At 40.8% G+C, this 24,118-nt stretch overlaps 1 protein-coding gene across 2 annotated transcripts; it reads right to left on the bottom strand.

Moving 5' to 3' along the window:
• Positions 1-11,569: 11,569 nt before the first annotated feature.
• PLPBP (pyridoxal phosphate binding protein) lies at positions 11,570-23,628 on the bottom strand. Of its 2 annotated transcripts, none has more exons than XM_051975509.1 (8): positions 23,465-23,628; positions 19,270-19,377; positions 19,116-19,151; positions 18,479-18,554; positions 15,812-15,946; positions 14,157-14,299; positions 13,154-13,252; positions 11,570-12,963 (listed from the first exon to the last, which is right to left on the bottom strand). In XM_051975509.1, the coding sequence occupies exons 1-8, from the start codon at positions 23,549-23,551 to the stop codon at positions 12,832-12,834; spliced, it is 816 nt and encodes a 271-aa protein (XP_051831469.1). In that variant the 5' UTR covers positions 23,552-23,628; the 3' UTR covers positions 11,570-12,831. The 2 variants fall into 2 exon arrangements, with proteins under 2 accessions (XP_051831469.1, XP_051831470.1); XM_051975510.1 differs by having other exon boundaries at positions 23,471-23,628.
• Between the last annotated feature and the right edge of the window lie 490 nt (positions 23,629-24,118).

The following is a 24,118-nucleotide window of genomic DNA, read 5'->3' as shown; positions in this document are numbered from 1 at the left end:
CTCATTAATAATATTTTTGTAGGGAGTGCCTGAATTGATGGGATTACAGATCCATTTGTGCATTAAGGCATAAGTCTCACTATCATTATGCTTTTCACACCATGCCATTCATTATTTAAGATATAGTACTACTCTTTATTTAGTTTTGTATCTTTTGTTAAATTTTCATTTATTAAATATCATTTTTATTATGTTGTGACCTGTAACAGGTATGTTGCCTTTCTCCATTTGTTTATGAATTATTTGTATATTTGTACATTTTTATGATAGAATTATGGAAACCTAATATATATATATTCTCTAACGTTTTCATTCCAAGGGTCTCAAGAGTCCACTAAATCCAGTTTTTCCAATGTTTTTTGAATATAATTTCCTTCTTACCTAATTTTCAGGTGGGTTTTTCAAGTCTTTTCAGAATAGTGCTAGTTACCTGAAATTAGCATCTTAACTATTTATGGTTTTTTTTCCATTTCAGGTAGCTTTTTCTTCATGAACTTAGTTGCTGTTATCATTTGCTTTATGCATTTTTAATAATAAAGTTTTCCATTACATATAATGCCTTAATAATGGTATAGCTTTCCTGTGTGTCTCTCTTAATAGAATTTATGTTTGTTGTTATCTTATGCAAAATCATGATTTCAATATCTAATTTTTAAAAATTCAACTAAAATACAAAAGATTTTTATTTCAGCCTTTCACTTTGACTCTGTAAGAGTCAGTCCATGTCAGCAGTATTAATCTAGGGTTTATGGATAGAGGTGATGGAATTCTTGGATAAGAAAAAAATTACATCTTTATTTTCACTAACTTTTAATTGAAATTTAGAATTGCCTTCAATTATGAATGTGAGAACAAAAAATATTCTGAGAAAGAATAAATAGATTTCACAGGCTGCCAAAAAGATTCATGACCAAAAATGTTTAGCAACTCCTGTGCTATGTGTGAGATATGTTTCTTGAAAGCAGCTAAGTGTTGGGTTTTGTTTTCTAATCCTTCTTATAATTGGTTTCCTTTTTATTGGTGAATTCAGCCCATTAACACTATTACTGTAGGCTTTCCTGCATTAGAGCCCATAATATGGCTTTTAAAAATTGCTTCTTTTTACTAGTAACATTTTACTCAAGTAACTTAATAGACAAATCTTTTTCATTTAAGAGGCATTAATTAGACACCAATTATGCACCAGGAACTATGCTAGACACTGAATATACAATGACAAAAATAAACTATCCCTTCTCCTCAAGGAGCTTATATTCTATGAAGGGAGAAAATACATACATATGTAAGTAAATACAAATTACACAAGGCAAACTTTAGGTAAATTCAAGTGGGGTGGGGACGGGAAGGAGCAGGCACTAGCAATTAGGGGAATCAGGTAGGATAGAGTCTTTTTTTTTTTTTAAATTTTATTTAATAATTACTTTATATTGACAGAATCCATGCCAGGGTAATTTTTTTTTTACAACATTATCCCTTGCACTCGTTTCTGTTCCGATTTTTCCCTTCCCTCCCTCCACCCCCTTCCCTAGATGGCAAGCAGTTTTATATATGTTAGATATGTTGCAGTATATCCTAGATACAATATATGTGTGCAGAACCGAACAGTTCTCTTGTTGCACAGGGAGAATTGGATTCAGAAGGTAAAAATAACCGGGAAGAAAAACAAAAATGCAGATAGTTCACATTCGTTTCCCAGTGTTCTTTCTTTGGGTGTAGCTGCTTCTGTCCGTTATTTATCAATTGAAACTCAGTTAGGTCTCTTTGTCAAAGAAATCCACTTCCATCAAAATATGTCCTCATACAATATCGTTGTCGAAGTGTATAATGATCTCCTGGTTCTGCTCATTTCACTTAGCATCAGTTCATGTAAGTCTCGCCAGTCCTCTCTGTATTCATCCTGCTGGTCATTTCTTACAGAACAATAATATTCCATAACATTCATATACCACAATTTACCCAGCCATTCTCCAATTGATGGGCATCCATTCATTTTCCAGTTTCTAGCCACTACAAATAGGGCTGCTACAAACATTTTGGCACATACAGGTCCCTTTCCCTTCTTTAGTATTTCTTTGGGATATAAGTCCAATAGAAACACTGCTGGATCAAAGGGTATGCACAATTTGATAACTTTTTGGGCATAATTCCAGATTGCTCTCCAGAATGGTTGGATTCGTTCACAACTCCACCAACAATGCATTAGTGTCCCAGTTTTCTTGCATCCCCTCCAAAATTCATCATTATTTTTTCCTGTCATCTTAGCCAATCTGTCAGGTGTGTAGTGGTATCTCAGAGTTGTCTTAATTTGCATTTCTCTGATCAATAATGATTTGGAACACTCTTTCATATGAATGGTAATAGTTTCAATTTCATCCTCTGAAAATTGTCTGTTCATATCCTTTGACCATTTATCAATTGGAGAATGGCTTGATTTCTTATAAATTTGAGTCAGTTCTCTATATATTTTGGAAATGAGGCCTTTATCAGAACCTTTAACTGTGAAGATGTTTTCCCAGTTTGTTGCTTCCCTTCTAATCTTGTTTGCATTAGTTTTATTTGTACAAAGGCTTTTTAATTTGATGTAATCAAAATTTTCTATTTTGTGATCAGTGATGGTCTCTAGTTCATCTTTGGTCACAAATTTCTTTCTCCTCCACAAGTCTGAGAGATAAACTATCCTATGTTCCTCTAATTTATTTATAATCTCGTTCTTTATGCCTAGGTCATGGACCCATTTTGATCTTATCTTGGTATATGGTGTTAAGTGTGGATCCTTGCTTAATTTCTGCCATACTAATTTAGGATAGAGTCTTGAAAGAAATAAAGCTCCTAAAAATGATTTGAGGAGTGAATACATTTTAGATATGGAAGGCTGTGTCTACTCAAGACAGCAATAATATAACATATACCTTTATAACATATACAAAGGATATTCATATTAATATGTAAAGACTTCTGCTTTCATTCAGGTTGATGTTTACTTCCTAGATGTTGATTGCATCCCTTCTCCAACTTAGTAGATGATCTTTGAGAGTTGTTGTAGTTGAAAAATTCAAGCTAGGAGAGCTTTTGTTCTATCAGCTCACCATACCAGTATATCACACATTGGTTCATATTGATGTTACAATACATATTCACATTGCAGTCAACATTGCATGACTCCCTTTCCCCCCAGTCTTTTTTTATACTATTTGAAAAGTTAATTGATGTTGCTGGCATAAGTACACAGACAAAAAAATAAGAATATAAAAATACAGGAATTTAGAAGGAATCACTTGGCCCTTTAGGTCTTGCCCCAGATTGCATTTTCATGAAAACCAGAGGCATTATGGTATTTAAAAAGAACTTTATCATTCTTATTTTACACAATTCCATTACAATTTTTGTAGTAGAGCCTCAAGGTTGTTTTGAAGGGATGCATATAGAGCAACTAGTTCATGACAGAAGTCAAAAGATATTATTTAATCCCAAGTGAGCTAGGATACTTGGATAAAGGAAATTATGCTCAGCTAGAACAAAGGCAGGTCAAAAAACAGACTTAAAATTTCCTAGTGCTTTCTCTAGCTAGTAAACTGGTTATAGTTGGCTACAGTTTATACCCCAAAAGAGGCAACGATGGTTTTTGGGACTAAAAGGCTACCAGATACCTCTATAATGAAGAAATTTCATAGCACCCTAAAACCAGCAAAGTATAACACAGAGCAACAATGTAGGCATTCAGAAGCAGCAAGTAATTTGCTAAAGAGCAAAATTGCACAGGGAATAGAACAGCAAATGACTCCAATTTAATCAAGAAACCTGCTCCTCTGATCAATTAAGCAAGCCTTTGATTTGATTAGGACATAAGTATCTCCGCAGCATCTATGTATCCTTCCCTCCATGGTAGGCTGGTAACCAATAGGTGAGTTTACTCTTGTGTATAGGAAGAAATCTTACCTGTCATTTTTCCTGCTCTGTTGTTTAATTGAGTTTCGCTTTCAACTAATGTGTCTTTTTTGTTGCTATACGATGTTATTTAGACCTTTAATAAACACTTGTTGATTTGGGGCAAAATAATCATATCTCTAAAGTTATTTTTCTCGATCTGTAAATAGACAATTAGACTAGATCTCTGAGAGGTAAATACATCATTTTGTGAACTGGGGAGCAGAACAATTTAAGTCACACATTTTGCTATTGGCCAAACCAGGATGAGGACCATATTTTTGATATGAATTAAATATTTGGGCCAAAAGGGTTTTTGGAGATCATTTAATCAAACAGCCACATTTGACAGAAGGGCAAACTCTATAACCCAAGGTTATAGAGATAATTAGGTAATTTCAATTCTTTTTTTGCTGACCATTACAGTCATGGCAAAGTCAGATTCCATGGGCTCTGAAGTCAGCTGAGGAGGGGGTTCCCAGTGATTCTCCTTTCTCTCCCCTTCTGTCTCTGGGGTTCCTGAGCTGATTTTAAAGGTGTAAGCTCATCTCCTATATCATGGAATGAATGGGGAAAGGAATAAGCATGTAGGACCTACTATGTGTCAGGCACTGAGCTAAGTGCTTTACAAAGATGATCTCATTTGACTTACATGAACTGATGCTAAGTGAAATGAGCAGAACCAGGAGATCATTATATACCTCAACAACGATACTGTTTGAGGATGTATTCTGATGGAAGTGGATCTCTTCGATAAAGAGAGCTAATTCAGTTTCAATTGCTCAAAGATGGGCAGAAGCAGCTACACCCAAAGAAAGAACACTGGGAAATGAATATAAACTGCTTGCATTTTTGTTTTTCTTCCCGGGTTATTTTTACCTTCTGAATCCAATTCTCCCTGTGCAACAAGAGAACTGTTCGGTTCTGCACACATATAGTGTATCTAGGATATACTGTGGCATATTTAACATGTATAGGACTGCTTGCCATTGGGGGAGGGGGTGGAGGGAGGGAGGGGAAAAATCGGAATAGAAGAGAGTGCAAGGGATAATGTTGTAAAAAATTACCCTGGCATGGGTTCTGTCAATAAAAAGTTATTTAAAGAAAAATAAACAAACAAACAAACAAAACAAACAAACAAACAAACAAATAAATAAAAAAGAAGATCTTTGCTCTCAATGAAAAAAAAAAAAGATGATCTCATTTAATCACCTCTCTTTCCAACCCTCTAGCATGGGTATTTTGCGCCTGCTTACAGCTCAGAGCTGAGAAGCTACTGACTCAGAATCTTAGCTCTAGAGAGCTTGTTCCTAAGCTTGTTCTCTCTTCCTACTAAAAATGTGCATCTTTAAGCCTAATTCCTTCCGTTGCCCTTTTCTCAAAAGACACACAGTGAAATCCATTTCCTACATCTTTATCTGTTTCAGGCTTCAGATTCCTCTTCTGGAATAGACCAAAAAGTTCACAATGGCAAACAGTCCTAATGCTTGATTGGTGGGCAGGATAAAGAGCATGAGAACCAGTAAAACCCCAACAAAAATCAACAAACAACCTCCCCAAAGCCCCACCTCATAGGACTAAAACATACCTACATATAGATACATATATAGTCAGAAAAAAGAGGCGTAATTAGAAACATAAACATTGAAGAGATACATATTTCTTTGAAGATTAGATAATTTTCTTTGACTGAGATGAGGGAGAGAGGAGATGAGAGAAGAAGGAAAGAGAGAGGAGAGTCAGGATCCTAGAAAAGACCTTAGGGACTATTTTGCAAAACAGCTTCCTTCTTAGAACTTGAGATTGCTTTATTTTTGTCTTTATACCCCCAGAACTTGGCACGTAGTAGGTACTTAAATAATATGCTTGTTGATGGATTGATCTCCATTTTTCTCCCTCCCTGAAATCAGGGGTGTTCTCCTTTGAAGAATTAGCAGTGGTCATGGAAGCTTTCTCAAAGGCCTTGCTAGTCTAAGCAGATTAGTGCTACTTTAGGTTCCAGACCCCAAAAGGGGCCTCTCTGCCAGGAGACCCTCTCAAGAAGTCCCCAAACTCAAGGGCCAGGAATGGCAGCATCTCGGTCTGGTCTGTGCTGCATCTGGAGATCCCTCCCCAGCCCACAGCCCAAGGGCCAGTGCTGGCAGGGGCTCCCTCCGTGCAAATCTCTGGCTTTTCTGCCCAACACATTGAAACCATCAGTGCTGAGGCCCCCTGACTGTAGCTTTCCCAGCTCCTCAGGCTACACTTCCCAGAACACTCCTGCCTGCCTTCAAACCCTCACTTGCCGGCTCTGCTGGGTCCCACACAGTGGGGGCCCTGCTTCTCACCCCATGTCCCCTAGAGGCAGGCTCAGATCTTTGCAATTTTGCTCCCCTCCTGGGAACACCTCCCCAGGCCACCCTGGCGGCCCCGTCCCAGCCTGTCCCTTTCTCCTCGGCCCTCCAAAGGGAATTTCAGTTGATGCTATGAAAATAGGGAATCCTTGGGGGCCACAATGCTGAGCTGCCCCATCAGAGCAGTGTATCCCCTTCAGCGTTCTGAGGCAGCCCGTTCAAAAGCAAACCCTGATTCCTCTTGCTAGCAGCCAATAAAAACCTCGCTTCAGCAACAGCTTCCCCGGCTGAAATCAGATATCCAAGTAATAAACAAGTCCCAAAGGCAGGAAAACCCACTTCTTTTTCTCTTCTGATTAGTTTTTCTCTTCTACTTCACTTAAAAAAATTTTTCCTCCTGAAGCAAGGGACGCCTTCCCCTAGAAACATAAGCATAGGGCTTAACAGAATCCCCTTTTCTTAGCCCCCATATAGTCCGGCGCCTTGCCTTCTACCCTTGTCGCCTTCCCCCCATCCCCCCATCTCTTTACCCATTTCTGTCTACTTTGGGCTGGGTGGGGCCCATTTTCCCCTAGGTTCAGTCCTGAGTTGGGTCAAAACCAGGTCAAGAGTAAGCGTGAGGGATTTATGGGTCCGAGGCTCTGTCCACTGGGCCCTGCATTGGCCGCAAAGTGTCCAGGCCAGTCGGGCAGCGGCGTCGACCGGGGATGGGGAGGTGGAAACTCGGGGGAGAATTTCCCCGAAGATGACGGCTAACTCCTGACTTGGTTCTGGCTGCTTCCTTGGAGGACAGACAGCTGGAAAGTTTCAAGATAGATAGAGGCCCCTCGGAATTCCTCGGCAGGAACAAAGCCCGCAAGCAGCCAGACCCCCGAGAGCTGGGGCTCGGACCCGTCTCAGACAGGGCGGTCGTGGGGTTCACCAGGAGGCGCCTGCAATAGCATCTCAGGGGACCAGCTGTAGGCAGGCCCGCACCCCTCCCTCCTCCTCCTCCCCTTCCTCCTCTCTTTGTCACGTCCTAGGGTAAACGATTCCCCATATGGGCCCCGCTGTCAGGAGCTTCCCTCCCCGACTCGCTGACATCTCCCCTCTTCCCCCCAAATAGGTTTTTAAGTGACTTTGTCCTCAGAAGATGGGATTCCGTTTGTTTTTCCTTCTGACATTATCTCTCTGGAGAGTTTCTGGTTGGGAGAATTATGTCGAGGCTGCAGATTGCGAGAGAATTGCTCCTAATAGGGAACAGACAGACAAGACACCTTTCATGTCCAGCCAAGTTTTTCTTTCTCCTCCCCAGCCCCCTTCTCCCTCCCTCCCCCACTTCTCATCTTCCCTCTTGGCTTCCACGTTTGTGCTTGTTTCTTCAGGACATCTGGTGAATAAGGTCACACATTGATTTTATTTGGGAGATTGGCGGCTGGGTCAAACAGGACCCGGAGGCTGGCCAGGGAGGCTCATCATCTCAGAGCCCAAAGCTGTCCTGGGGAGAGGGCTGGGTGCCGTTGGTGGCTGGGAGCCGGGGGCGCCCACCCTGATTCCCGGGCGCAGAGCACAGGCCATCCGCCCCGGAGCAGAGAAGGGACTGCAGGGGTTCTGCCCACTCGTTTTGCAGAAAGGAAACCGAGGCAGAGATGCCGACTTTGTCACGTGGCTGCTAAGTCCAGTTCTTCCTGACCAAGCACCCAGAGACCCGGATCTGCCATCAAACTAGGTCCTCTGAAACCTGGTTTTGCATGTATTCTGACGTCTAAGATTGAGAACCTCAGCCTTTAAAAAAAAAAAAAAAGAATCCTAAATATGCTGTAATTCTTGCTACCAGGGAGGCTAAGGCTTACTTGAGTTGGGGAGTTCTGGGTTTTAGTGAGGTTCTAGCTCTGGCACCAATAGGGCAGAGGTGGGAGCAGGGGGCCACTAGATTCCCTAAGGACATCAAGGAGAAGACATCAAATCAGGCTGCAAATAGAGCAAAGCTTGCATTCTGATCAGCAGTGGAATGGAGCCTGGGATGGGTCCTGAGACTGGACAAAAAAAAAAAAAAAAAAAAAAAAAAAAAAACCATTAGTAGAATCAGTCTTAAAAAAAAAGAAAAAGAAAAAAGAACCATAGATACCCAGAATGTTGGTTAGAAGGGACTTTAAAGATCATCTATTCCAATCTTTTTGTTTTTTTAAGCAGAAACTGAAGCTTGTGACTAGCAGAGTTAAGGATTTGAACCTTCCGACTCCCTAGTTCACTATTCTTTCCACTTAATCACAATTCCTCCCAAAGTTATCAAATCTTCCTTTTCTCAGTCTGTTTAATTTATCCTTTCCAAACTTGGTAAAATTAGTGCTGGAATTTAGATTCCTGGGGACCTGGTAATGGTAACAAGGGAAGGAAAAATGAGTTATGGGCTGTAGTGTCCTAAAAATAACTGACCCACAGACTACCCCTGGTGTCAAGTGGGTAGAAACTCCCCCCCCCCCAAACCCACCCAAAACAAAACCAAAGCCTTGGCGTCTTGAGGAGCAATAAAACATTTGGTGGATTGTTTAGAATTCTTTGTACTTAAGTCAGGAGGCTGATATCACAGCTTATACCCATAAGAAGTCAAGATAGTCATAGTTCCCAAAGAGAATCATTTCCTATTGCTCCACTTATTAAATCCTGCCCTTGTTTAAAGCCTTGGGGAGGAGGGGGAGTGAAGGGGGGGAGAAAATGTTGGGGGAAGCTTCTTTCAAGCTTCATGAGGAGTGGCACATTAGCTTCTGTAGAACTGTCTTGGATACTGACTTGCTCTCCAGATGTCTGTGACTCCATTTAACTCTTGTCCCCCAAAGTATCTAGAGCTTTGGGAAACAGCTTAGAGAGACCAGTTTACTACTAGGGAAAACATTCCCTCCCACCCCTAGAGGGAAAAAGGATAGAATTCTGTCCTTAGTCTTAAGGCAGCTAAGTGGCATAGTGAATAAAGTCTTGGGGCTGGAGTCAGGCCTGGATTTTTACTAGCTGCATGAACCTGGAGAAGTCGCTTAACTTTTGTTGCTTCTGTTTCCTTATCTATAAATAAATTGGAAAAGGCAAACTACTCTATTATCTTTGCCAAGAAAACCCCAAATTGGGATCATGAAGAAACAAATACAACTGAACACACACAATTAGCCCTAGGACCCAAGAGATATTTCTGGAGGGAACTAGGGAATTGGAATCAGATGTCCTAGTTTGAATCTGAGTAATAGTATTTATTAACTGTGACCTCAGACAAGTGGTTCCTGAATTTGATAGCTCTTCTTTAAATGAGAATAATAGCACTTTACCTATCACCCACAACTGCTATAAGTATCAAAGTATATGTTTGCAAATGCTTTGTTTTTGTCTGTTTCAGATCACCATAAATTATTTTTTAAAAAAATTATTATCATAGCTTTTTATTTACAAAACATATGCATGGGTAATTTTTCAACACTGACCCTTGCAAAACCTTCTATTCCAACTTTTCCCCTTCTCTCCACCCCCTCCCCAGATGGCAGATAGTCCAATACATATTAAATGTTAAAATACTTGTTAAATACAATATATGTATACATATTTATTCAGTTATCTTGCTGCACAAAAGAAATCGAGATCACCATAGATTGTAAGCAGATTATATTTATTTTAATATATAAACTCTGAGACGAGCCATTTTGAATTAAAAGCTGCAAATTTGGATTAAAAGCAAGTATCTTTTAAGTATCTGTATCAAGAATTGTGGGGCTCAGCAATTAGTGCTGGAATTTAGCAATTTCTATTGGGCCTGTATCTCAAAGAGATCTTAAAGTAAAAGAACCCACATGTACAAAAATGTTTGTGGGAGATCTCTTTGTAGTGGCTAGAAACTGGAAACTGAGTGGATTCCCATCAGTTGGAGAATGGCTGATTAAATTGTGGTATATGAAAGTTATGGAATATTATTGTTCTATAAGGAATGATCAGCAGGATGATTTCAGGGAGGCCTAGAGAGACTTATAGGAACTGATGCTGATTGAAACGAGCAGAACCAGGAGATCAATGTACACGGCAACAAGATTATACAACCATCAGTTCTGATGGATGTGACTCTTTCCAACGAGATAATTGAGCCCATTTCCAATGATCTTGTGATGAAGAAAGCCATCTACACCCAGAGAGAGGCCTATTGGAACTGAATGTGGATCACAACATTCTTGCTCTTTTTGCTGTTGTTTGCTTGCATTTTGTTTTCTTACTTATTTATTTTCTTTTTTTTGATCTTATTTTTCTTGTTCAGCAAGGGAATTGTATACATATATTGATACATATTGGATTTAACATATATTAGATTGCTTGCCATTTAGGGAAGAAGGTGGGGGGAAGAAGAAAATCTGAAATACAAGGCTATGCAAAGGTCAACGTCAAGTTATTTGTGCATGTTTTGAAAATGAGACCTACATTTTGTGAGATACTGTGACCTTCTCCCAGAATCCATCACCGGGTGAACAACTTTCTGATGATGCACTTCTTTGTTCTTAGCTGGGCTGATCCATGGTAAACAGATACAGTGTTTCTAGTCTTGTCCAGTTTGGGAGGACCTAGTGGATTTTATGCTTTATTGGAATAGCCAAGTACCTACTGTCACTTCAACATGATAAGGACTTTATTTGGACTAATAAGGCCCATGTGGAAATGCTTTGAAAACTATAAAAATGAGGGAAATGAAAGGTTTACTACGTTTTTCTTTCTGGGAGGGGAAATCACATGAATGTTAAAAGATGAAAAAGACATTTTGGGAGGCAAAGGCAGACTCAAAATACAGAGTTTAAAAGAAATTGAGCTTAATTCACAGAGGAATTTATCTTAGGACAAGAGGATGGCAGAGAGCCTGGGAAGGATGCCTCTCTCCTTGTCCCACAAGACACGGCTGTCATTGACAGCCACAGGCCTGGGCCTGACAAAGGACCTCGGGGGCAGGACCTGCACATCCCCTTCCCCTCACTGAGCCCCTGGCCCCCAGGCACTCCCACATTGCGCGCCCCAAGCCCCACAGAAGCCTGAGAACTGCTCAGACCACGTGGGAACAGCCTCGGGACTCCACAAGGTTAGGAAATGTCGCCATCTAGAGGCGTGTTTCAGGGAGCACAGGAGGGCACCCGTCATCTCACTAATTTCTGATTATCTCCTTTTCCTCTTTTTGGGTTGAAAATCCCTTTCATCCATTGCTGAAGTTTGGCTACAGCGGTGATTTGAAAAGAAGACTTTTTCCAAATGAAGTGAAGCCAACTAAGGGGTTTCCCTATCATTTCAAGGCACCTAGTATATGCATTCACTACACCAGAGTATAAAAAAAAATAATCTTTTAATTGCTTTGTAATTGGCACAGATGGCATAATTCAAACTCACATTTTTATTTAATAAACTATGAACCATCACACTGTATAGCTTTAAAAGCGCAGAAATCATATTGGCTTAAGAATTTAAAAATTACATTCACATGATATTCTCAAGGTTAATCCATAAAATTAGATTCAGGGATTGAATAAATTAAGAAAAAAGCTAATTAACAGGGAAAAATTCTCAACGTACACATCAAAATCTTTTTTCACGAATTTGCAATAATGCATTGTGGCCATTTTCATGCTCATGAAAGCCTTGCTACTTTGCTAGCATACAGGAAAATTTACAAAATTTGTTACATAAAAATATGGTGGAGCGAGTATAAACTTGGCTGCTGGAAAACCCTGTGATGAGGAGCCCTCAAAGTCAGTCCCGTTTGAAGCTACTGACCTGATCTAGATTGGAAGGGCTCTATCCATTCTTGGAAAACCACTGTAATTCATTATTAAACCTCACCGTCAAAAATAAGGAAGCAGACTACATGCTAAAAAGTTGATGTTGTCACCTGATTGAGGGAGGGTTCCCTTCCCTAGAAGGGCAGGAGGTGAGATGAAGCTAAGCACAAATCTTTCTTCCAAGGCCCAAATGATAGAAAGGCCAATCAGACAGAGGGATACTCCTCAGCAGCCTTTTGGGCGTAGAACACAACATAAAACATGAAATTGCCTGTTTCAGCTATTCGTCAATAGAGAAACTGATCTTCAACTTTGGGCATTATCATGAAGGGGGAGAGAAAAGGAGAGGGACTGACCCTGTCTCCATTTCAGGAGGGTCTCATCTCCATTACAAGTGGATGAAGCCCCGGTGAACACAGGAGGAAGAACTGAAAATACCTCTGAGGGCAGTAAGTATAGGCTTTGGTGAACACATTTCAACTTGAAAAAGGCATTCATGATTAGTCAGTACTCTTGGGTAGGATCAAGGGTTGGTTCTGATTTGGTTCCGCTCCTGCTGGAATACCTTGATTCTCCAGTTCCACCACAATCCTGTCAATGATCTAAACGGACCTATGGTGTCAAAGGTGCAAAGTAAATATAATTTCCACCAACACAATAATTAGCAGAGCTCTATGATTCGGGTTTTAACAAAAGCACTGATGTGCAACAGCCTGGGATAAGAAAATTAAAATGTGGGTTAGTGCATAGTTAAAGTCTTCCACACCAGCGCCCTTGAGAAGCGGAGGATCACTGCTCGTTTCTTTCTCGGTTCAGTGCTCTTGGGCGACTTCCACTGCAGCCTTGATGCTCGTCGTGGCCTTGTCCACTGCCGGTTTCTTTGAGTAATCCCGTTCTCCAAAAATTGTACTGCCTATGCGGACGTTTGTGGACCCCACTTCAATCTGGAGAGAAATGGAGAGCCCACATTGACCCTCGAATGAAGACGTGATGCCGGGGGCACACTTCCCAGTATCTACCCAGCAGACAGAGAGCGCTCACAGGGACCTTCCTGTCACAACGGGGGCACTGCGGGGACTAAGTGCTGACTTGGTAATACCGCCGGGCAGACAGGCCTGGCCAACAGAAGCTTACCGCATGCTGGAAATCCATGGACATGCCCATACTCAGTTCCACCTGGTCAATGGGAATGCTGAGCTTCTCACACAGCTCCTTCCGCAAGGACAAGAGAGCCTGGGAGAAAGGTCAGAAGGAGGGAAGGGTCAGGTAAAAGATATGTTGTCTCTTCTTTTTTAAAAATATTTTTATTTTCCCAAGTTACATGTAAAAAAAATTTTTTTTTTGGGGGGGTTATACATGTACATTAAAATTTTAAAAACATATATCCTTATGAATCATGCTGGGACAGAAAAATCGGAACAAAAGGGAAAAACTTTCAATCTCCTTTCTCTGGATGCAGATGGCATTTTCCATCTAAAGTTTATTGGGATTGCCTTGGATCACTGAACCACTGAGAGGAGCCAAGTCTGTCACAGTTGATCACTGCAGTCTTCTGTTTCTATGTACAGTGTTTTCCTGATTCTGCATCTGTTTATGTAAATCTTTCCAAGTGAAAGGTATATTCTCTGAGCTGCATTTACACTTCTGTAAAGGTTATTTTAGTTCCTTTGGTTCAGGAGGACCTCAGTTCTCAGAAACTCCACTGGAATGTTTTCTGGGAAACTTTGCTTTTCAGTAGAAAAACTAAGAACTTATTCTTCTTAAAATATATATTCCAAGCGGATGAAGAAATGCCTATAGGGCACTGCTCTGGGAAGCTACTCCTCCCCTTTTCCCTAGGTGAGGCTGCCATATGTTTGGAGTTTTAACCTGGCACAGATTTGCTTAGCTTCCTTTCGAGCCTGTCAATATAGCAAGCTCTTTAGCAACTATATAGAGGACTGCACAGAGCCAGACAGAGGTCTCAGAGATTATTTAATGTGCCCCCACCCCCAGATTAGGGAAGCAAGGTTTAAAGAAAGGAAGAGCCTTCCTTAAGAGCCCTGCCTGGAGAGCACCAAATCTAGGGGAGTGCTCCAGCTCTGCTGTGCCATCCCCCTTATCAGTGCAGCTGGGCCCGTGCGGCCTGCCACTGTACCTGGAAGTCTGGATTGGGCCCTTGATTGAGGTCATGTCCAAAACTCCCGATGGTCATCAGACCCACAAACTCCAGGCTGGGACACTTGGCTTTGATGTGTTCTACTGTGGCTACTGTTTCTGAAGGCGGGAGCCCGTGTTTACCTTCATGGAGAGAGAGACTCGTATCTGTGAGGCTCTCAGCGGCAGAAACAGCTTTATTTCCAACTCCCTCCCCCCCTCCTCCCACTCCACCCCAGCTCCCTGGGCCAAGACCAATGGTCTTTGAACCTAAGAACCTCCAAGCGCATTCAACAAAACCTCAAGCTCTGCAGGAGACTGTCCAAGGTGGGGTTGCCCTCTAGGACTGGAGGCTATTTTTTGGACAGAACAGTTTATGAGCTGGAGTCCTTCTGACATGCTTGAGAACATCCACAAAGGTTTTGTTGGGGAACTGGTAGGAACTACGAAGCTGTATCTTTGGAAGAGTTACTGAATCAGACTTTTTCTATATTTGTGCTATCAAGTTTCTGAAAATTTTATTAATATTACAGTTCATATGATCAAATTTAGAGCTGATAGGGATCTTAATGATCAGCTGGGCTAATTCCCTCACTTTATACATGAGGAAACTCAGGCTCAGAGAAGAAAGACAAGGTCTTGCTTCTTGATATTTATAATATCAAGTAGCAGAGCCAGTTAATATATTGACTACAAAGTGCATAAGCTTTATAATAATAAATTTGCTTCTGTGTATTTCTATGTAATATATCTTCTATGTAAAATATCACTGAAGCTACTGGAGAAATATTATTACAATTTAAAAAAATGGTTTATTGATTTTAGTGGCCAAAATTCAGAGGTTCCATTGCTTATTGAATAAAGTATCTGAACTCATTTGATCTCTACACAATGGCAAATTTCTGCCAATCATTAAGAAATGGTATAATGACAAGTTGTATGTGTAGCTAAGTACTAAATTATTCACTCAGAGGATGCAGCAGAATTGTGGTTTGTGAAGGTGAATACAGTGGGGAAGAAAATATTCAAACTGTGCTATATCTTGTAAGTGAAGGAAACATAACTATTGGTAACCATTGCCTGTTCATATAGTTGTGAACAAAAAGCTGCTCATGTAAACCTTCAACCCCAGCATGCCAAAGACATTTACTGATAAAGAAGTACACTGATTTTTTTGTATTCTATTCACTAAAGCAGTACTGAAAATGAGAATTTATTAAAAAATTTACATTTCATTTAAATTAAATTTAAAAATAAAAAAGAAAATAAGACTAACAAATATTCCCTTCCTTTCTTGGACTCTTAACTGTGCTCAGGCCTCCTCAACAGGCTTAAATCACTGCTCTCTCCCTCAGCTACTCTTTACTTAACAGGTATGAGCAACCAAACCTCCTGTAGGTGTGAAGCTGTTCCACCTGCACTGCTGTGCACTTAAAGGTCAGCAATGGCTTTCACATAGTTTGACAGGAAACAGAAGTGAACTGGTAATATCAATTCTCCTAAAAGATGCTGGGGTATGATAATAATTCATTTACAAAGCATCTTTCTTATAACCACCCTGTGAGGTAAGCAGTTTAAGTATTCTCATTTTACAGGCTGTGAGTCTCACTCATCCCAAGGGAGGTAGAGGCCATTAGTTAGGTCTTAGTCACTTACTCTCTTCCCCACTGGTGTTAATCTGCACCATGACTTTTAATCTCTCTGGAGAGCCTTTCTTCTGCCAGGAATTGTTTACTTTGTCTGCCAACTTCACAGAGTCCACAGTTTCCAGCATGTAAAGGTTGGGGACAGCTGAAAGGAAGAAGCGGCAATGAAGTAGACTTAGTTTCCTACTCAACCTATTCCTACAGGCTGCTTACATTTCTTTATTGAGCTTTTAACCATGTTAATAATAATAATGTCATTTAGATAGTGCCTTAAGGTTTGCAAAGTATTTTACAAATACACTTGTCCTCACAACAACCCTGTGAGGTAATTGGTATTATTATATTCATTTTACGCATGAGGAAAATGAGACTGAGGGATTACATATCCACTCTAGAGTCAGTTATTCAATAAGCACTTATTAATCCCTATACTATATGCCATGCACTATGCTAAGCACTACAGGTGCAAAGAAAGGCAAAAGACAGACTTTTCCTCAAGGAGTTCACAATCTAGCTTCCATAGCTTGCAAGTGCCTGAGGCAGAATTTAAACTCAGGTCTTTCTGACTAAACATTCTGCTCATCCAGAAACGCAAGACATATGAGCTAGAATGGAAGCTGGCTCTGTTTCAGCTCCAAGGATCAATAAGGAAAATATTTAAAGTACAAAATTAGGCACCAATATGCACTAATACATAAAATTCTCTTTAGTTCAATGCAACAATCATTTATTTAATGTATGTGCTGTGCCTCAGGAGAAGTTTGGGATCATTAAAAATCCTCAAGAGTTTCCCAAAAGGCATCTAGCTCACACTTTACCCAATACTAGGCTATCCACAGTATCTAAGAAATATGGACACATCCTTTGGATCCTCTCTGAATGTTGCCTATCCAGCAAAATTTAATAATCAAGGCAATGGTATTTTTGATCTACTTGGTTTTTTCTACATGATCTTTTTAATATTAATATCCTTGACCTTAAATAAGAATGCTAACTTGGCTTGGTTAGAACAATAAAGTTGCAATAACAAATGGAGAGGCACATGATGATAATAAATAGGGGGCAAAAGTTTTTTTTAAATTAATTTTTTTATAAGTATGTATAATCTTTCCTTACTACTATTCTCCACTTTCTTCCTTTCATGGAACAATTAAAAAAAAAAAACACTTAATTATCAATATACATAACTCAGGAAAAAAAAAAAAAGCCACCACATTAGCCACATCCAAAAGTATGTATCTTGTTCTACATTTTAAGTCTGTAATGGGAATGGATGGTGTACTTCATAATCACATTTCTAGACATGTATTTTAATCATTGCAATGATCAGAATTCTAAAATCTTGAAAATCTAAAGTCTTGCTTTTCTTTATAATGTTGGCTGTGACTATATTCTCCTACATATGCTCACTTCACTTTGCATCAGTTTAGATAGTTGAACTGATACAAAGCTTGGTTCTATATTCAATAGTTTCTCCTGAAACCATCCATGCTGTTACTTTTTTGGCACAATAATATTACAATATATTCACATAATCATAATTTTAGTTTTTCCTTAGTAGGTGGGCTCTCTATTAGTTTCTAGCTTCTGGCTACTACAAAAAGGGCTATTAAAATAATTTTGTATAAATAGGTCCCCTTCCTCTTTCTTTATTCTTTTTTTGGGAACAGGTCTAGGAGTAGTATTGATAAGTCAAAAAATATGCATAGTTTGATAATTTTTTGAGGATAAATCCAAATTGTTGTAACCTGCGCCATCTAACCAACAAGTAACAATATAAAGATCATTGAGAGAGGAACGATGGAGGAAGGACTCATGTTTCCACTGGCAGCCATGCAAAGTCTAGAGTGAGGAAGAATCTGCAGTACTGGGTGGACTTGCCATGCCCAAGAATGGTACAGGTAGAATAGGAGTGGATGGCCTAGAATTTGTGCCACTGGAGAGTACCCAAACTAATTAGGTAATAGATCCATCAAGTACTTAATTATGGGCCAGGGACTCTGCTAGATAATGGCAACATACAGTACGGAATATATTCACATTCTATTAAGAGAAACACGACAATACAAATTCATGTAAAGTAATGTATTAAGTGTGGGCAAAGCATTCTTGAAAAATAAGAGGAGGGCACCTCAGTTCAGGGCTAAGATGATGTGTCATATCTGGTGAAGAGCTAACTTTCTAGATGGCTGGAATGTGGTACGCGTGAAGGGAAGCAACATGAAATAAGGCTGAAGCCAGGAGTTTGTATTTTATTCTAGAGGCAACAGGGAACTCCTAAAGGTAATTAAGTAGGAAGTGCCATGATCGCCAGGGAGGGGCTGGGAACTCCAGGCTAGGGAAAGTCAACAGCAAAGAGACCAATGTGGCCAGATCACTAAGGGAGATAATGCATAAGAAGCCTGGAGAAGAAGCAAGTTGTCAGCTAGTTAAGGTGATATAACATTAATCAGGAGTTGGTAAAAAACAAATAGGAATATGGGCTACAATTTTTAAAATATAGTTCTAGAGGCATCAAATATTCTGATTTTGCCATGATGCTTTATCCTGACACTATTAAGAACCTGAATTTCTTACCTGAAAGAAATCTATCTCCACCAGTTGGTAAATCAGGTGAGTTTTCACTTGTGGCCTTTTCTCTTACCTTTCATGGAAAAATACTAGTTTATTCCCTTACCAATCAATTTGTTCACGTTGTGTTTTTGCAGGTGGCCAATGAAATGCCATTTTATCTCAGGACAAGAAGACAGAATCTGAAGAAAAAGAGGTGGGAGGAAGAGGTGAGGGTTGGCTCTGATCTCATAGGTACACATCAGGACAGCTACCAGTCACCTCCTGGCTCCGTCTCCTCACAGAATTCTAGGTGTACTTGATAAATCATGACTCCTATCCTTTCTTAGCTTCCCAACAGACTAAAGAGAGATTCAAGTTCCGTTCTAGAACTCATGCCTTGCCTATTCACCTGGATGGTTTCTACCTCTGTCTCCACTTCATCCCTAAGTGAGGGGTTCTGCATCCAAGTTTACCAGAGCTTTTAAGTTTCAAATGGATCTCAAGTTTGCAGCAGGCTACTGCAACCTACCATTTTTAGGGACCCACAAGGAAGAAAAAGCCAACAAAGCTCTAAGTGCAATCAAGATTCTAAAGGGGAAAGGATTTGATGTGAAAGAAAATTTTCCTTTAATTGGAAAAAACATAGGGCCAAACCAGAATGGACAACTCTCTGAGCTCCTCTACTTTCCCCTACTATAAAACAATTTGGGCAGAAGGATCAAGATTTCGAATGAATTTAAAGTCTATAAATACCTACTTACTTTAGTATTTGATGCTTTTTCTAACAGCTCCTGAACCTAAAGAGATTAAAATGAAAATCTCATGAGTCTTGAAGTCCAGCAATTGGGCATCTTCTAAATTCCAGGGAGACATGTCTTTCACTTCAGACATGGAGGACTCAGAAAGGCAACTTACATAGTTCTCTCCAAAGCTGCGCTGTCCATGAGCATATGCTTCAATCACCATGTCAGCAGGTTTGGTTTTGCTCACAGCTACTAGCCGGGGTTGAATGGCTGGGAGATCCTGTCAAGGGAAAGGCAGTATACTTGAGTGAAAGGTAGAGATATTCACCTTGAAATAACTTATCCCAATCAATCTAATGGAAAAATATTGCAACAAGAGCCCTGACAATTCTACTTTTAGCTCTTTGGTTCTACAGGAAGAAATATTCTTTTCCTTTAAGTACACGAGACTTCAAGTTAATCTGCTGCTCCCAAAAGACTTTTCTTCTCCAGCAAAAGCAGGAAGAAATGGCAAGGTGTCAGTTCTTTGACTAGAAGGAAACCTATTTACTGGTCTCTGATACCTCAGAGTTAGGAGAGGCATGCTGCACTGAACTAATTTTCTGTTCCTTTGTGTTCCTTGTAAGCCTGAGTAATTCAGTTTTAGAAGAGGGAGATAAGAAGAGAAGAGAATTATCTGGAATTCATGACTCAGAACTGCTTAGAAGGAGGACAAATTTTAAGAGTCTGGTTGAGAGGTTTCTTTTCTTAAAGGTTGGGGGGGGGAGGGATCATGGGCTATAACCAGTTCTAAGGTGATATTCTTCAAAATTAAAACCCAACAAATTTAACATCTGTGTGCAACCTGTTTTTACCTCAAAGAAAACAGGTGAGAAAAGATTTCTAGTTCTTAGAAATCCAAGGCTAAAGCAGTGATGAGAAGTTAGTCCCATTTTTACTAGAAGAAAAGCCATCTATTCTTATGCAGCAATGCTTTGACTGGTCCCTTGCAAATTCTTTAATACAAAGTAATCTAATAACTAGTCAATGGAGCAGTATCATTGTGTGTGTGTGTGGGGGGGGGGGCAGGGGGGAGACACAATAAAGACACAGATCTATGATCCAGATCTTGAAGTTTTTGATAGCCAAGTTTGTCAGATACATTAATTTCTATTGCCTCATTGTATACAATTTTAGGTGGCTGAGAAAGGACACAGGAGATCTAGATCTGATGCTTCAGACATCCCATTCCCCCCACCTGATGGTTTGATTCTTCAGAGGGTCCTGTCCAAGGATCATGATGACAAAAGGGACTAAGATAGCCCTAAAATTTTAGGGGAGTAAGGAACCTTAGAAATCAACTGGTCCAAGTCCTTCATTTTAGAGAGGAGGAAAACTGAGGCCCAGGGAACTTAAGTGACTTGCTCATGGTTATACAGAGCTAGTTAATGAAAGAGATTGGACCTGACATACTGTATTGCTATTTCTACTAGATTAACTCTCTCCTAAGCACCCTCCTAACTCCCAATAGTTTTGCAAAGTAATTATTAACACAGGTTCATAACACTCTGCCCTTCACACATACATTTTCCTTTAGCTTTCTCACCCACAAGTAAAGTTCCGAGGAAAGGTGAGATAACTGTCCACGAATCAATTGCTAGTTATAGAATGTCAAATGGGTCTCAAGAGTCCTGACTCACTGCTTAACATACAGTCTACTTCTTTTCTACTATTTAAAGTCATTATTTAAAAGTCACTATTTAAAGAGTAGAATCTCCTTTCAAATAATGAAACCCACTGATCTGGGTGGCTATGAATAGCTATAACTAAATAACCTCACTCATCCTCAGGTATTTCAAAGAATCAGAGAATTTTCAGCTAGGAAGAAACTTTACTATTCTTTGGGGATTGAGAAGACAAGGCAATTAGAGGAGATATCCCTTTCCTTATTATCACCACTCTGTCTGAACCTAAAATTTACCCCATTAGTCTCTCCCATTCTTCCCAATTTACCTTATCCCGAAAACAGTACAGATAGGTATGCTAGATGCTAAACTTGGGAAAGGTAAACAGAATGTTCTAGATAAGGCAAGAAGAATCAGAATTCAAATCTATCCTCAGTCTCACTAGCTATATGACCCTGCACAAATTACATAACCTCTGTTTGCCTCAATTTCCTGATCTGTAAAATAGAGATAATGATAGCACCTACTTCTCAATACCTACTTTCCAGGGTGTTCTTGTGAAGATCAAATGAGATAACTGTAAAGCACTTAGCATAAAACCTGGCACATAATAAGGGCTATATCATCATCATCATCATCATCATCATCATCATCATCATCATCATCATCATCAGGAATTGCTGCCAGGAAATATTTCCCTCAGCAGTGTGATTTTAACATGGAGAATCATTTAGAATAGCAGACTGTTAGAGCTAAAGTTTATCAGTCCATCCCTAACTCTTATCCATTTTACATTTTAACACTTCACAGATGCCCAGAGTATGGAAGTCGCTTGGGCATGGTTACAGTCAGAGGCAGACCTGGCACTGGAATCTCCTGACTTCCATTCCGCAAATGTCATCTCTAACATACATCCACAGGTTATGACCATCCCATTTGGGGTTTTCCTGGCAAGAATAGTGAAATGGTAGGTCACATTCTTCTCTAGCTCATTTTATGAACGAGGAGTTACACAGCTAGTAAGTGTCTGAGGCCAGATTTGAACTCACAAAGAGGAGTTTACTTGACTCCAGGTCCTGCACTCTATCCACTGAGCCATCTATCTGCCCAATTCTTGAATAAAGAATCATAAATCACTAATAATTTGTGTCAGTTATAAAAATATCCTTTAAGAAGAAATAGTAGTACTTGTCCACATGACAATGTTCATAGAAAGTGGAACCAGAAGGAAGTAAGGAAGTTTTACTCTGTCTACTTGGGCAAGTTAGTGACCCTCATGAATGCTCTAGGAAACTCTTAAGGAGACCCATAGAAAGCAGGCGCAGACCTACATTGGGAGAAGGAGTGCATAGGCCCGGTCCGTAGGTCTGCCGAATCTCTCAAGGACACCAAGAAGAAACATTTCATTCTGGTCTGAAGGCCCTAGTCACACCAACCTCTGCCCATGCTCCTAGTCTTTCTAAGAATTCAGAACTTCAGTTCCAGGGGCTTTAGAAATCTTAGTCTCCACATTATAAAGCTCTCCAGGCTCTCTGTTCTTACAAATACAAACATGTTGAATCTTTTCCATAATCAACTCTTGCCAAAGGATAAATTCTTATTATCCCAAGTGATTGTCAGTAAGTCTCTCAGAGTCTCAAGAACTGGAAGGACCCTGGAGTACCTTGAGCCTACTTTGAGCAGGAATCTCCTTCTACAGGTATCAAAGATGGAAGAACTCCAGTAGAAGTATCCATTCCCTCCTAAATAGATTTCACTTTAAGGGTGAAATGGTCTAGAGGATAGAGCTAAATAAATAAATAAAGTTTTTCCTTATCCATATCTAAATCCTTCTTATAGTAAATAAAACAAGTCAGATGATAATGATAATAGAAACATTTTACATTGCATCTACTATGTAAAGACAAAGAGTTAAGTGCTTTCCAATTATTATTATATTTGTTCCTCACAACAACCCTGGAGAGAAGCTGCTATTTTTACCCTAATTTTACAGAAGGAAACTGAGGCAGAAATTAAGTGGCTTGCCCAGGGTCACACAGCTAGACTCAGCCAGCTTCAGAATCTCTCTTCCCCAGAGAAGACTGGGTCTCTCCCCTTCTCCATCCTAAATGACCAGCCCCCTGTTCCTCCAACCTGATTTTTCCAAAATGCCTTCTGGGTGCTCTATAACTGGACAAGATCCTTCCTAATCTGGGTGACCAGAGCTCTCTGGATGCAGGAGGCGGAGGAGGGACTGTCACCTCCCTGGCTACATATCGGAAGGACCTCCTCATTTTACAGGGCGGGAAACTGTGGCCCGAAAACTGGCTGTCTTGACCAAGGTCACACATGGGAGTGAGCCAAGCCAGCCACAGGTCGATGCTGGATCGAGCTGGATCGCTCCGGGAGGCCTGGGGTGAGGTTTTTGGGGGTGGCTGTCACGTCATATGATTGTCTCACATGGAGTTTGCAGGTCTTTAGACCCCGTAGTAGCAGCAGCAGCAGATCCTTCCCTCCTTAGGGGACTCCCGATACTCCCTATTACCAAGAGACATCTCGTGGGACGGGGAGGTATTGGAGGACCCCCTTGGAGATCAGACTCCAACATTTTATAGACTCTGGGCCTTAACCTCCCCCCATGCCCGCATCCATCTCCCTCCTCTATCCGTTACCGGGACACCCCGGAGCCGCAGGGCCCCGACCCTCAGGGTCCCCGGACCTTACTCTCACCCGGGGCCGCCGCGCCACCGCCTGCTGCACCCGTTCCTTCACCGCCCTCAGCGCCAGTCCGACACCCAGTTCAGCAGACATTCCGGCCGCTCTCCATACACACCAAAGCACTCTGACACCTTATCCAGCCTCTCCCCCAGCGGCGGCGCCCGCAAGCCGGCAAAGACCTTTTTTCTGGATCCTCCCACTCTCCCGTTAGGTAAACCAATCACCGCGCGCCGCTAGGCTCTCCGAGCCAATGGCTATGTGGCCCCTTGGCGGTGATGACGTCCTCGCCTCCCAAGAGAGGCCATATTTAGGAGGTCGGGGACACGCCATTACACATTTAGAAAGGTGGGGTGAGGAGCTGAAATAGAGTCTGTTCTGAGTAGGAGAATCGGGACAGAGCAGCGTGGAGGTTGAGAGTTTGCAGGATATGACCAATGTCATAAGGTTTGTCATGTCCCACAATAATTTGGAGAGCAGAGAGACTCCATATAGGACACCATTATACATTTTAGTTCCCTTGCTCCCCCCCAGGCATATGGATCAGTCTTCTACGTCAGAACTCAGGTGCTCGGAATCTCTGCTCCTAGTCTATTTCTGACGCTCGAATTACGTGAAAGCTGGGACGCCCTCACGTACTTTACTGACGTATAACTCATTTAC

The sequence above is a fragment of the Antechinus flavipes genome, chromosome 2 (genome assembly GCF_016432865.1).
Source record: "Antechinus flavipes isolate AdamAnt ecotype Samford, QLD, Australia chromosome 2, AdamAnt_v2, whole genome shotgun sequence".
Taxonomy (NCBI): domain Eukaryota; kingdom Metazoa; phylum Chordata; class Mammalia; order Dasyuromorphia; family Dasyuridae; genus Antechinus; species Antechinus flavipes.
The sequence above is the reverse complement of the archived record's forward strand: the minus strand, read 5'-3'. Positions and strand labels throughout refer to the sequence as shown.